This window comes from Notechis scutatus, chromosome 2 (assembly GCF_049901735.1).
Source record: "Notechis scutatus isolate UNSWTSFEM ecotype Mainland chromosome 2, rNotScu1.2, whole genome shotgun sequence".
Taxonomy (NCBI): Eukaryota; Metazoa; Chordata; class Lepidosauria; order Squamata; family Elapidae; genus Notechis; species Notechis scutatus.
In genome coordinates, this window is record NC_142010.1 from 71885385 (window position 1) to 71900916 (window position 15532).

Here is a 15532-nt window from a genome sequence, read left to right on the forward strand (position 1 = left end):
TTTTGTTCCTGCGGACCAGAGAGGGTGTGGTTTTGCATCCTGCCTGCATCCTGTGGATGGGGCTTTGCTTGTTTGTGTGGACTGGTTGCTGACATGCTGCAGACTGGTGCTGGTTCATGGGACACAGATTGTGGACCCCTGGTTTAAACCATTTTAAAAACCTTCTTAACCTTCATTTAATGTTAGTGCTGGAGAATTCTGGGACTTGAAGTTCACACATCCTTAAAGTTGCTGAAGTTGAGAAACACTGATGTAGACTCTGGTGCTTTTCACGCCAGGCAGAGCAACTTAAAATATAGCCTCTACCATGATTTCAAAATTTTGGGTTCCCCACACCATTGACGTCCATGAAAAGGAACATGGAAAGAAACGTTATTGTGGGTATCATTCCACCTCCAGCACCGGCTTCTGGAAACCAACAAGATGTAGCCGCCAGAGAGCGCACATTCTGGTTACTGCGCATGTAGACTCGCACTGCGGTCCCCTTCGGGAGCTTGGTGGAGGCGCGCCGGGCGCCTTATTTCCAAGGTTGGAGCTGCTCCGAGGCTGCCGGCTCGATTTGCACGTTAAACCTTACAATAAAGAGCAAGCGGAGGGAAAAGACCCACCGTTTTAGAATCCGAAGGACCCCCTTAAAAGCAACCCCGATGGAAGTAAAAGATTGCACGTATAAATCCATCGCGCTTGGAGACTTGGAGAACTTAAGACTCGCCGCAGGTTCTGATCAATTTTAAAACGGGAGGCAAGAGGAAGGGTTGTGGGGAAGGCTCTCCCTTGCATCTTTTTGTGGTGGCTTCGTATTATTGATACCGGGAGAATCTCCGACCAATGGGCGGAAGGATGGCTTCAGTCGTGGGCGGGCTTTAAGAATGGCCTCGAGTAGGCGCACGAATTCAAGGGGCTTCTGCCCAATGTCCTTGCAAACGAGGACGCATAGAGTGGCGGAGCTGTCAGTCTTCATCCCTCGGACGATCTTCTTCCCAGTCCATTGGAAAAACGATGCCCATGTTGGCAGAAGGGGGCTTGGCTTATTGCATTGGCATCACCTTGCTTTGTCTGAGAGAGTTTGCAGCTGAGGCTTCAGGATGGAGAGGTAAATGTTGTTTGCATCTCCCTGCAAAGCTAATATTATAATTAGAGCTGCTAATTGACTGGCATCCGATCTATTCAACTAGAGCAGCTTAACGATGAGTGTAAATATCCTCAGCATTGGAAAATAATCTTTATATTTTCTTTAAATGGTATCATTATTTTTTTAAAAAGGGAGGGGATATTTAGCGGGAAATAAATGTCCTCAGTTCTAGGGAATGGAACCGGTATGATATGTAAGCATTTCTGGCAAGAGGAAAAATGAGGTGTATGGTTAGTTTTCATAACTGCATAAGAATTTGTGCATAAATAACAGGTCTAAATCAGATTGAACAGGGGAGCAGAATTGTTATTCCTCGTCTCCCTGTTCTGCTTTTATTGCTACTGTAAATGTTCTGGTCCCAAGAAGGTTTAATTCAGAAGCAGTGCATTGTTTGCGAAAAGATGTTCTACAGGTATGCCCAGGAGAAATGGAACTGCTGAATTTTTTTTTTCCAAAACAACACCCACAACCTTGTGTCAGCAGAACCCTGTGGGATAACTTACAGCAGCTATAATTAAGAATCACAGCCTCCTGTTGGACTAAGTGTAGAAGTTTTTAATTTTAGGTTAATTGGAAAAGTATGAGTACTCTTTTTAAAGAACCAACACAGGGTCTTAAAATGCCAACAGTGTACCTATGATGTTTGAAAAATATGCTCCAAAATGAACAAATCCATACAGTAGGTGGGTTAAATAATGCAATGAATAAAGTGAATAATCCATACAGTAGGTTTTCTCCTTGATTGGAGAAAGAGGAGAGAACAGCTTGCCTGCTATGATAGACAAGCCACTTCACTCTGGTCATTGCTGTCCATGGTCATTTTTTTAAATCCCTCTCCTCCCTTGAGTTTTCAGACAAATCAAATGGAGAAGTGTTCTGCCTCTTCCCCCTTTAGCCTAAACTTGACAGGAAGAATTATACATACAACCGGTGCTTCTTTTCCAGCATGTCCATCATGGGGCCCATCAGATAAGAAAGTGTCAAATATGTAAGGGAATCCGTTCTGGGAGGGCGTGGGGCATTGGAAGAAAGGAGGGATCCTACAAATGATCTAAGCCAAATGTCCTGAAAGCTATCCAGCCATGGATGGGAGGGGAAAAGCAGCAGAAGAATCCACCAATCAGGGCAGTGGAAAACATGGTCCCCACACAGAAGCTCAGACCATCACTGGACAAAAAATAAGAAGTGGTTGAAAGCCAGAAAGGAATTCCTTGAGCCAGTGTGGTTTCCAGCTGGTTTATGCATAGCAATTGAGCAAGTTAAGGCTGCAATACGGAAAAAGCCGGTATCAGTTATGAACAATTCTCTTATTTATTTATACCCTACCTTTATTATTTTTATAACTAACTCAAGGTGCCAAACATACCTAATAAACCTTCCTCTTCCAATTTTCTCCATAACAATAACCGTATGAGGTGGCTTGGGCTGAGAGAGAGTGACTAGTCCAAAGTCACCAATCAGCTTTCATGCCTAAGGCAGGTTTCTATGCCAACACATTAACCGTTAGACCAAATCTATATTGCTGCTTCAGGAGGTCAGGGTAGGGTATAACTAGTGTCAATGGAAGAAATAATAGAGCAAGACAAAATACAGTTAAAAATGATGGAAGCTTAAGATAGAAATTATATTATTTGGATAATATAGAGGCTAAAAGTACTAACACCTAGAGCTTTAGAGAGAGAAAATAAGATAATAGAGCTTAAATCAAAAATAGGATAAAGAATAAAGTATATGAGGGAATACATTTGCTTCATCAGAAAACTTGTGTCATCTTTCTTGTATTTACTCGAGTGAAGTAAATAACTTTCTTTTTTGAACATTTTAATAATAAAAGACTCTTAAATGTAGACATCATTTCACCTCCTGCCTGAATCTGTTTACCACCCCCAAATTGAATCAATGATGACTAAAGGGCTTATGCTTTATGTCAGGGATCCCCAACCCCTCTGCTGGGCCATGAGCAGTTTAGAACCAGGCCGCAGAAGCAGCCATGCACGGATTCCCACTTGTACAAGCAGCGAGTGAGTGTGCACATGCCGTTCATTTGCTTGATTGGTGGGCGCACTTCACAGGCACTTGTGTGGAACCATCCCTCCTCCCCCGCCAGTTCACAAAGCCAGAAAGGTTGGGGAACTCTGCTTTATGTAGGATAATACTTACGTTCCCTTGCTCTCAACAGTCACCCACAAAACATGGAGACAGAAGTGTTGTGAACTAAAGAAATGTATTTAATAAAGATTCATTTGCATAGCAGGATCGTAATCCTGCACTTCCCATTGGCCCATATAATAGCAAGTTATGATTGGTTCATTCCGAGCAATCTGATTGGCTGTTGGCGGGCCGCGCCAAGATTCAAACGCTATAACGCTATCCATTGGTTATCCGGATAGCAGCTTACTCTATAAAAGAGTGACTGCTAGCCGGGGTTTTTTTGTCTCTGTTATGCTGGTGAATAAAGAGCTGAAGTTCAAGGTTGACAGTCTGGTCTCCGTTCATTATACCCCAGGCCTCAAACATAACACTGGTGACGAGGGTGGGATGCGGAGACAAAAGAGCTGACTAAACCCTACAGAGCACCAACCGAAGCACGCGGCTGAGAGCGCATCTACATCGGCAGGATGTCAGGTGGCGCTATACCACCTGCTCCTTTTGACCCGGAAAAGGAAGACTGGGAGTCGAATATGGATCGGTTTCAAATGTTTCTAGAAACCAACAATTTGAAAGACGCTACACCCGGAAAGAAGCGGGCGGTGTTCTTGACCCATTGTGGACCGGCCGTTTTAGGATGGCAAAGCGCCGCGAAACCGGCTGAGGTGAAATCAATGGATTGGGACAACCTCGAACCTATCCTACGGGCTCACTATGCCCCCGCCGTACCAACGTTGGTCCGGAGACACAAATTTTATCAACGGGATCAGCGGAAGGGTGAAAGTATTACAGACTTCATCGCTGACCTTAGAAACCTGGGAGGCCTCTGTGCTTTTTCAGACCTAGAAGAAGCTATGCGAGACCGCATAGTTCTGGGATTAGATGACCACACAGTACAGAGCAAGATCATGGCAAAAGGGGACATTGATCTTGCAGATGCCATTGCAGACGCTACTGCAGCAGAGGCAACCAAGAAGTCGGCCGCTCGAATGCGCCGCACCAATGCACCGCTCCGTCAAGTCGCCCATGAAGCCTCGCCTCAACTAGAAAGACACTCAGCAACAGCACATCATGAGGACCTCGAGTCCCATTCCGAGAGTGATGAAGAAGAGGTTAACAGACTTCGGGCCGAACGAGATCAACAAACTCTAAAACTTCAGTGCCCATGTGCGGGTTGTGGGGGAAACCACCCGTGATCCGGTTGCAAATTCCTCAACACAATCTGCCGTTCCTGTGGGAAGAGAGGCCACATCGCACGGGTCTGCAGAAGTAAGAGAGAATCCAACACAAACAGAAAGGAGAACAACCTCCGCCAAACCACAGGGAACCTCCCTGCAAATCGAGATCATTTGAATAACCAATGGAACAACCATGCCTACAGCAGCAAAACATCTGCTCTTCCAGCAAGACGAGAAAAGGCACACCAGACTATTATTATCGGCCACGCTTTGTCATTAGACAAACAAAAGATCCGAGTGAAAGTTGCCATCGAGAACCAACCTTGCCTGATGGAAGTCGACTCTGGATCGTCCCTCTCGATGGTTTCCTGGAAGACCCTTAAACAGCTGATCCCTGCCATCCGTTGTCAAGACCTCAGGACACAGAAAATCATCCTCAGGGATTACCAAGGGAACACGATCCCAGTCGTCGGAGTGAGTCAAGTCCAAGTATCTTTTAAAAATCGTGCCGTGTCACTCCCATTAACTGTCGTCGATGGTGACCGTCCCAGTTTACTAGGCCTACAATGGTTCGCCCCACTCGGGATCGAGGTGGCCGGCATTCACCAGGCCGGAAGCGATGATTGGGAAGAGAGCATCGTCCAGGAATTCCATGACGTGTTTTCGGACAACTTAGGCAAGTACAAGGGGACCCCTATATCATTTAGCCTCAATCCAGAAGTAGCCCCTATCCGCCTTAAGCCTCGTCGGGTGCTGTTCGCCCTTAAACCCAAGATCGACGAGCAACTTGATAAGTTAATAGCCCAAGGGGTGTTGGAGCCTATTGATCATGCCCATTGGGAAACCCCAATCGTAACCCCCATCAAACCGGATGGGTCAATTAGAATTTGTGGAGACTACCGTGCCACCCTGAACCACGCACTCCAACAGAGCGCTTATCCGGTGCCTGTGGTTCAAAATCTTCTCCACTCCCTGGGCGGCGGGAAGATCTTCGCAAAGTTGGACTTAGTGCAAGCATACCAACAACTACCCGTTGATGCGGAAACCGCAGAGGCACAGCCTATCGTTACACACTGAGGTGCCTTTAAATGCAACAGACTCCAGTTTGGAGTGAGTGTAGCCCCAGGGATATTTCAGAGTCTAATGGAGAGACTTTTGCAAGGCATAAAAGGGGTTGTGCCGTATTTTGATGACGTTTTAATTGCTGCCCCTAATAGAGAAGAGCTCGAACGGCGTCTCAGACTAGTTCTGCATAGGTTCAAAGATGCCGGCCTCAAGGTGAAAAAAAATAAGTGTCAACTGTGTACTGAGCGGGTGGAGTTTCTTGGGTATCTCCTCGATAAACAAGGGATTCACCCCACCGAGACCAAACTCAAAGCAATTAAAAACGCCCCAAGACCTAAAAGTAAGGCTGATCTCCAGGCCTTCTTGGGACTCATTAATTTTTACAACATCTTCTTGCCTCACAAGGCAACAGTAGCCGAACCCTTACATCGACTTCTCCACAAGAAAGCTATTTGGGTTTGGGGTCACAAAGAGGAGCGCTCTTTCAGAAAGGTGAAAGACTTATTAACCTCCGACGCTGTGCTAATGCAATACAACCAGACTTTGCCATTAAATATTACATCCGACGCATCACCGTTTGGGGTTGGAGCCATTTTGAGCCACGTGTTACCAAACGGGAATGAGGCTCCCATTGCGTACTTTTCCCGCACATTATCAAAGGCTGAACGAAACTATAGCCAACTTGACAAAGAGGCTCTTGCTATTGTATCGGCCGTGAAGCGATTTCACGAATATGTTTACGGGCGGCCCTTTACTCTAGTTACAGACCACAAGCCTTTACTTGGCATTTTAGCAGGTGATAAACCAACGCCGCATATATTGTCTCCTAGAATGACTCGCTGGTCAGAATTCCTAGCAGCCTACAACTACGTACTGCAGCATCGCCCGGGGAAAGCCATTCCCCACGCTGACGCTTTGAGCCGTTCCCCACTTCCGGAGACCGTCAGCGACCCAGCTCCAACCCTCACTACACTGCAAATTAAAACTCTCAACTCGCCGCCACTAATGGCAAGGGATATCGCCGCCGCCACAAAACGGGACTCTATCCTCGCAAGAGTTCTCAGTTGGGTCAAACGCGGGTGGCCAGTTGAAGAAAACCGTGCCACGTTTGCACCGTTCAAACACCGGCAAACGGAACTATTTTCTCAGAAGGGCTGCATCCTATGGGGAGATAGAGTCGTCGTACCAGAGAGACTACAGCGACTCGTGTTGCAAACCCTGCACGAAGGACATCCGGGCATCGTCCGCATGAAGGCTCTCGCTCGAAGCTACGCGTGGTGGCCAGGCATCGATAAACAAATTGAAGCCTGGGTAACCACGTGTAGAAACTGCCAAGAGGTCAGCAATGCCCCACCGAGAGCAATTCCCACCGAATGGGAAACTCCTCGAGGCCCGTGGTCCCGCATCCACATTGATTTCGCGGGACCCACTAAAGGACACACCTTTCTTCTAACCATGGATGCTTACTCCAACTGGCTCGAAATCCACAAGATGAAAAGCACGACTACTGACTCCGTTATTAAAAAACTAGATAGATTATTTGCAACACACGGTTTCCCAGACGTTCCGACAACGGACCCCAGTTCACGGCCCTCACCTTCGAACAATACCTGGCGGACCGGGGCATCCGCCATGCCTTAACTTCGCCGGCTCACCCTGCGGCAAACGGTAGGGCGGAACGGATGGTCCAATTCGTTAAAAAGACACTACAAAAAATGGATCCTGGGGATATCGACAGTAGATTGAACAAAATACTCTTACTACAGCACATTACCCCCCACAGTGTCACCAACAAGACTCCAGCCGAACTTTTAATGGGGCGGAAGCTTCACTCCCACCTAGACCGATTACACCCGTCTTATTCGCCAGAGAAACCTTGTGGATCCAGCGGAACGTATCGCCAATTCAAGGTAGGTGACTTGGTCTATGCCAAAAACCTTTCCGGCGAACCGTTGTGGGTCCCAGCCACTGTAGTCTACCTCACTGGCCCTAGATCTTACCGCCTTAAAACGACAGATGGCAAGATTTGGAAACGCCACATAGATCAACTTCGATCTCGTTTACAACCCAATACACGCGACCCCCCGGACTTCCAAACTCAAGGGGGAGGGAATACCGAGAGGGACGAAGGCCATATAGACGATGACATAATCGAGGACAGACGGCCGCTAAACCGAATACTCGCGCCACCTGAAGAAGGTCCGGGATCGGGGGCATCCTCCCCGCAGAGGAACACTGTAGTGGAAACATGCCCGCCCGATCCAGGAGTGGACTTAAGGGACCCTGATAGTATCGAAAACAGCACCGCGGAATCAACCCCATGCGAAGACGAGCCTTGCGTTCCACCGGAACCGAATTTTAAACAAAAACCGGTGGAACAGCGAAAATCAAATAGGCAGGTAAAACGACCTGCATACCTGCACGATTACATCACCACGGTCGTCAAACGGAACCCAGGGGGGAGGGGTGTTGTGAACTAAAGAAATGTATTTAATAAAGATTCATTTGCATAGCAGGATCGTAATCCTGCACTTCCTATTGGCCCATATAATAGCAAGTTATGATTGGTTCATTCCGAGCAATCTGATTGGCTGTTGGCGGGCCGCGCCAAGATTCAAACGCTATAACGCTATCCATTGGTTATCCGGATAGCAGCTTACTCTATAAAAGAGTGACTGCTAGCCGGGTTTTTTTTTGTCTCTGTTATGCTGGTGAATAAAGAGCTGAAGTTCAAGGGTTACAGTCTGGTCTCCGTTCATTAACCCATGCCTCAAACATAACAAAAAGAAAGGCTCTACTTTGGGGCAGCCTTTTAAAAAATGGTTCCTAGACCTTGATTGACACACCAATGCCATCTTTCCTCCCCCAATAATTGTTTATGGCCTATATAATAATGAGCACATATCTGAGCAGCAGCTTCCCTGCTCTCTTTCTGTGAAACATCTCTGATCAATTTGGAAATAATGATAGTTATAAATAGCGTTACACATAACTTCAAAAAGAACAATTCCTCTTTCTGATGAAACAACAATTGGTGACCAAAGATGAATATTATTTTTTTGTATCTGGAGATCAGGCAGTGTTTCACAACATAGAGGAAAACAAGTATAGGATTGATCAATGGTTGAGGGAACTAGGTATGTCTAGCCGATTAAAGAGAAGAATTAGAGACATAACTATCTTCTAGTACTTGAGGGCTGTCACAGGGGATTGACTTTTTTCTCTGAAGCACTTGAGGGCAGGACAGGAAATAACAGGTGGAAGCTTATTAAAGAGAGATCCAATACAGAAGTAAGGAGAAATTTTCTGACAGTGAGAACAATTAATCAATGGAATAGTTTGCCTCCCAGAATTATGGGTGCCCCATCACTGGAAGTTTTCAAGAATAGGCTGGACAACCATTTTATTGGGATAGTGTAAGGTCTCCTGTCTTGAGTAAGGGTTGGACTAGATGAACTCTTGAGATGTCTGCCAGCCCTATGATTCTACGCTGTATGTTCTATATTCTAAAGGGGCTTGTTAATGGGAAAGTTGAATAAAGAATGAGAAGAGATAAAATATGAAACTTACTTTTCCAAGAGGAGAAAATGAAATCTGGGGTGTGCATTTTGAGAGGGCGCTTATAAAACCGAAGCAAACAGACAAGCAGAGATTGGAAGGAATGGCATATACCCAAAGACCACCAACATCCATTCAGCCTATGAGCCATTGGTCAACAGGAAGGTGGGATGATCCCAAAATCTAAATCTGATGCCTCCAAGGGTAAAGAGAAAACCAACCTAAATAAAACCACAAAAGCCATAAATTTTAACAGAATGGGAGGGACAGGACCCAGTGACTACGAAGGAAAACAAGAACACAGGGACAGAGCTGCCTAACACAAGTGGTAGGGGATTAAACTAGAAATAGGTCAGAGATCTTTTCCAGTTTAACCTGAGTATTAGATGATTTAGTGTTATAAATCCAGAAGGAGCAGTTGAAAAAAGTCAAGCAAACAAACTTAGTTCTGCTTCTAAATTAGTCTACCATGAATGTTTATGGAGATTGTCAATCATCCAGGTAATGGTTGTCCTAAAGGTGCTTTTACAAAAGGCAACTGGATTTTCTTGGTTTTTTTTTTTCTTCTCATCCGACAAACTTCCAAGAACTGAATTAACAAAGAACTGAAGAAGCTTCCTGGATGAGAATCAAAACATTTTCAAAGAAAAAAATACCCAAGAATGTTCAGTTGCCTTTTGAAAAAAGCAGCTTTGGGACAGGCCAGGATGATAGCAGTATTCCAATATCTAAGGGGTTGCCATAAAGAAGAGATGTCCAAAGTACCTGAAGGCAGGACAAAAAGCAATGGATGGAAACTAACCAAGGAGAGAAGCAACCTAGAACCAAGGAGAAATTTTCTGACGGTTAGAACAATTAATCAGTGGAACGACTTGCCCTCAGAAGTTGTGGATGCTCCAACCCTGGAAGTTTTAAAGCAGAGATTGGACAACCATTTGTCTGAAATGGTATAGGGTTTCTTGCCTGAGTAGGGGGTTGGACTAGAAGACCTCCAAGGTCCCTTCCAACTCTGTTATTCTGTTCTGTTCTGAGTTTCTATAACTGTTCATTTTTCCAATATTTTTAAGTATGCAACACAGTCAGATGATTTCTGTTGCAAGGCATATCTCAATAAATAAGATGATATTACCATTAAATTAAAGACAGAATATTTGGAAAACAATAGATGGGTCTTTTCTAAAAATAAAGGAAGGGAAGTAAGAAATATCCAGAGTGATAAAAGTTGTTGCTGTTTTAATGCATTATGAATTATGAGGGGTTTTTCTCTCCCTCTGATGACTTTTATAAGTTCATAACAGATCTTTGAGCAATTCCTTATGTTTCTCCAGCAATGAGGAATACAGTCACTCTCCAGATGTCCCATGAAATTGTAATCCCTCAGTGGAGAGCGGATGCAAACTCGGGCAACGACAAGGTAGGTTGCTAAATTACACTTGCTAGCAAAGTTTTTTCCCCCTGATTATTCTTCCAGATAGTTATTCTTTATCTGCTCATGGCAAGAATGGTTTGCTTGTGGCTGATTGCTCAGCAGCTCAGCGAAGAACCCAAAGCAACGTAGTTTGCATGTGTTTGTGTACGTGTGTATGAGAGAGAAAAGATGTAGCTTTTTTTTAAAAAAAACAATTTTATTGATTTTTTTAAAAACAAACAAAACAAACAAAACATCAACTCTCTTCCATACATATATACAAACAGTGTGTCGGTTGGTTCATCAGTTTTGTGCATTCATTTCGTAGTCTCAATTACAGTTACATTACATAATAACTCATATTATCAATTCAAACTTATATATCCTAGTATCGCTATTGGAAAATCATTTGACTATAATTTTATTCATTCATACTTTATGAGATAACTATAATTTAGGTAGTTTATTCTATAACAAATCATATAATCATACCAAATCTATCCTAGAAACACTTTATAGATATGATGTCAAATAACAAAAGAAAAAGAAAAAAAAGATATTCCTTGTTATCTAACATTCTAAATAGTCTATTATTATATTTCATTATCCAACCATTGATAGAAAAGGTCCCAAATTTTACAGAATTGTTTATCCTCTTGCTCTCTAATTTCAAATGTCAATCTACTCATCTCAGCACATTCCAATATTTTCTTAATAATTTCTTCCTGCAATGGTATTTTCTCATTTTTCCAATTTTTAGCAAATACAATCCTAGCCGCTGTTAATACATTTACAATCAGATATTTCAAGTCTTTACTGTATGTATCTGGTAAGATTCCCAATAAAAAAAACTCCGGTTTCAAATCTATGTGTTTCTTTGTCATTTTTTCCAACCACATGCGGATTTTAGTTCAATATTTTCTAGCGTCCTCACAAGTCCACCACATATGGTAGTATGAGCCAGGTATCTGTTGACATTTCCAGCATTTTTCAGATTTATTCTTGAACTTTCTTGCTATCCTTGTCGGGGGAAAGTGCCACCTGTAAAACATCTTATACAGATTTTCTTTATAAGCTGTTGACATTGTCATTTTATAATTTTGCAACCATAATTTTTGCCATTTCTCTAAATCAATCCCATATCCAAAATTCTTCCCCCAAACAATCATAGTTTCTTTAACTTGTTCTTCCTCTAGCTTAATTCCCAGTAAATAACCATATAATTTTTAATCACCTTCTCATCAGTAGATAAGATTTTGAAAAGATGTAGCTTTTTGAAGCAATATATGGGAAGAAAATTACAATTAAAGTTAAAATGAGTATTCCATTTTGAGATTTGAATGCCTTGATACTAATAATCTCCTCTTCTACAGAAGGAATCTATCTTTGCCAAAACCTATCTAAAATGTTAAGCATTTGTCCCTCTCACAGGTTTGTTCTAGGGAAGAGGGATTAAAAAAAACTCAAGATGATAGCTGAAAATTTCCAATTAAAGCCCCTCCTTTTTTTTTACATCCCTTGTGCATGTGACACATATAAAGAAAAAGGAGGTTGGTCATGCAGGCCCTTTCCGATGGATGTCCCTGCTGCTTCTCCTAGAAGCAAATATCAGATTCAGCTGAATCCAAAGTGAGTTGAATTGGAAAAGTTCAGAAGTTGTCTGGATCCAAGCAAAGCTTTTGTAGATAAGATTGAACCTAAATCCTTTGTTAATGATGTGGAGGAACAGGAAATATATAAAAAGAGCTGATCTGCTTTTCTTCCTGTTCTTAAGCTAAGAAAAGGACCAGCCTGCAGAGCTTCCCCAAAGGAGCTAGCTGACTTTAAACAGTTAAATCATTCATTGTCATTCACCAATTGCTGCACTTAGTTTCTGAAATTTAGCAAAATATTATCCCGATTACCAGTGGAAAGAGACTAGTAGTTAACATGTTGGAGTAAGAGTGGGAAACCTGCTGAGTATCCTCGTGCCAGTTCCTCCCTCCCCTCAGTCCTAGACAGAAGGCAAGAGCAAACCACTTCCAAAAATGTTATCGAAAACCCCTCAGTGGACTTGTCTGTGTAGTTGCCAGAAGTCTGACTGATGAGAAGATCAAAAAGGAAAAAGAAAAAGAAAAGAAACAGTGAAAATAAGAGAAAGGGAAGAAAAAGCACATCAATTCTTTCCAACTGTAAAGGCACTCTTGTACAAAAAAATTTAAGCCCCAGTGAGGCAGATTTGACCCCCTCATAAGTAGTCAACTTGCTGACAAATCTAACTCAAATCTGCTGCGAAACCATTAAAATAAATGGTAGTTCTGTATAAAAATAAAAATACAAAGTGTAAATAAACCTGGTATATTGATATACCAGATACCTGATATGTACATACATACATACGTACGTACATACATACATACATGCATATTATTTATTCATTTGTATCCCATCATTATTTTTTACAAATCAGGCAGATAACACATTCAACACACGTTAGTTCTCCTATTTCATTTAAGTGTGGCAAAGAAATGGGCAAAACTTACTTAACAACTGTCTTCCTTAGCAACAGAAATTTTGGGCTTAGTTGTGATCATAAGACAAGGATCACCTGTATCTTACTGGAACCAACTGGTTATACTTGTTTTTTCCATATTTATGAGATATTTCTAGCAAATACGCATAGCTGCTATTGTGCAAGTGAAAATATTTTTTAAAAATGGGAAGCCGTTTGTTAATAAATGTATTGCATAACTTTCTGCTTTGTTCCTCTTGTTACTTCCTCTTGCTTTACCTGGAATAATTTGTGAAAATGCTTCACTCAGAGTATCATATTAGTTTTAATAGTAGTGGAGCTTCCGATGTGGAGGTCATTTCACAGTATGCTAAAGGTTCCGAATAGAAAAATGAAATTATCAGTCTTTGGCACGTAAAAGACTGATATAATTCATATACACGCTTCCTCTTGTGAATCATTCATTTTTGTTGTGGATAAAAGAGGAAATATGCAATATATTACCACAGTGTTAGATGGATTGACTCTGAATTGCCCAAACTGCCATAAAAAGATAAAATTGCCTTTAAATTGCTAAAATCTCATGCAAGAACACTAAAAATGTGTGAGGCTTTATGTATGTAGCTGATATACATCACATCACTGACATCATGAAGGTATTATTATTTTAAATGTTCTTCAGGCAAGCCCCCCCATTTCTATATATATTTAAATTGTATTTAACAAAGGTAAAACAAGACATTGATGATAATGCCATAAATAAATTACAGGTAATCCTTGATTTACAACAATACAGTTAATAGGCATTCAAAGTTACAATGGCACTGAAAAAAGTGACTTAGGATGGTTTTTCATACTTATGACTGTTGCAAAATCCCCATCTATAATCACGTCATCAAAATTCAGATGCTTGGCAACTTACTTATATTTATAACGGTTGCAGTGCCTTGGGTTCACCTGATCAGCTTCTGCGACCTCCTGACAAGCAAAGTCAACGGGGAAAACAGATTCACTTAAAAACTGTGTTACTAATTTAACTGCAGTGATTCACTTAGCAACTGTGGCAAGAAAATGGGGAAACTTAACAAATGTTTCACATAGTGATAGAAATTTTAGGATCAATTGTGGTTGTAAGTGATTGAAAATTGACAATTGTGTCAACTTACAAAATTTTGTTTAGTGACCCTTCAAAGTTACAACGGCATTGAAAAACATGATTTACGACTGGTTCTTATACTTACAACTGTCACAGTATTCCCTCCAGACACGTGATAAAAATTTGGGCCCTTGGAAACTGGTGTCAGCATTCCAGAAAACCTCCACTCCAACAAATAACTCTGAGACAGACATCTTCTCAAAAGTTCTGTTTTAATTGAATAGTAAACTGGCACGTCCAAGATTCCTGATCCAAGATGGCACCGTCGACGGCTGCCTTGATGAAATGCTCTCCAATGGTTTCTTTATTTGTATCCTTACGATCTATATTGACTGTTTCCTAGTATGATTTGATTGCTTATTGTACCCTATGACTATTATTAAGTGTTGTACCTTATGATTCTAGACTCTTGACGAATGTATCTTTTCTTTTATGTCTACTGAGAGCATTTGCACCAAGACAAATTCCTTATGTGTCCAATCACACTTGGCCAATAAAGAATTCTATTCTGCTCTGTTCTGTTTCTGTTTCTGTTTCTGTTTCTGTTTCTATTCTATTCTATTCTATTCTATTCTATTCTATTCTATTCTATTCACATCTGGGGAATCCTGAATCTGAAAGTTCCAAGCTTCCTTGCAATAAGTAAAACCTACAAATCCACCCCTGCACCCATCATCACCAACACATGCCCCAATCACCATCTGTCACAACGTGAGACTTCCCCTCACTTATGCGCAGAAACATGACCTTGACTTAGAAAAAGAATGTTATTATGTCTAACTGCATACACTCTAAGAAATTCCCTCCTCCCATTTTCCCAGGCTCAAAATGTGGCAGTGTGGAAGCATCTGGTCTCAATATGGCTTTCAAAGCTGACCACTGGCATGTATTTATGACAGTCGTATTGTCCCAGGGTCACATGATCACCATTTGCAACCTTGCCAGCTGGCTTCTCACAAGCAAAGTCAATGGGGAAAGCTAGATTTGCTTCAGTGCGGTTCAGTTAACTGCAGTGATTCACCTAACCAATGGCAAAAAGATTGTAACATCAGGCCCAATTCACTTAACCTCTTTGCTTAGCAACTTAGAAATTCTAGTCCCAATTGTATCATAAGTTGAGGACTATCTCTATTGGTAGATCCAGACTTGGGTCCAGTGGGGACATTGTTTCTTATGCCTAGTTTAGGACCGTTAAAGAATCCCTGAAAACATAAAATTCATGTGGGTGCAGTTTAGTTGGTCATATTGCTTTTTCCAATTATTATGTATTTATTGCTTTACTTGATAAACCTCTTTGCATATTTGTGCATACAAATTTTTTTGACATCTAATCTCTTTAGTAAAGTGAGGGCCCAGAGCCACAGTGGTGCAGTGGTTAGAGTGCAGTGCTGCAGGC

The 15532-nt window shown here is 42.1% G+C and overlaps 1 protein-coding gene across 1 annotated transcript in view; it reads left to right on the forward strand.

Moving 5' to 3' along the window:
* The first annotated feature begins 495 nt into the window (after window positions 1-495).
* ADAM19 (ADAM metallopeptidase domain 19) overlaps window positions 496-15532 on the forward strand; it is a 71459-nt gene continuing 56422 nt past the window's right edge. The window contains exons 1-2 of the mRNA XM_026682143.2: window positions 496-1093; window positions 10410-10495. Coding sequence (XP_026537928.2) covers window positions 1000-1093; window positions 10410-10495 — 180 coding nt within the window. The 5' untranslated portion in view covers window positions 496-999. The remainder of the gene's footprint in view (window positions 1094-10409; window positions 10496-15532) is intronic.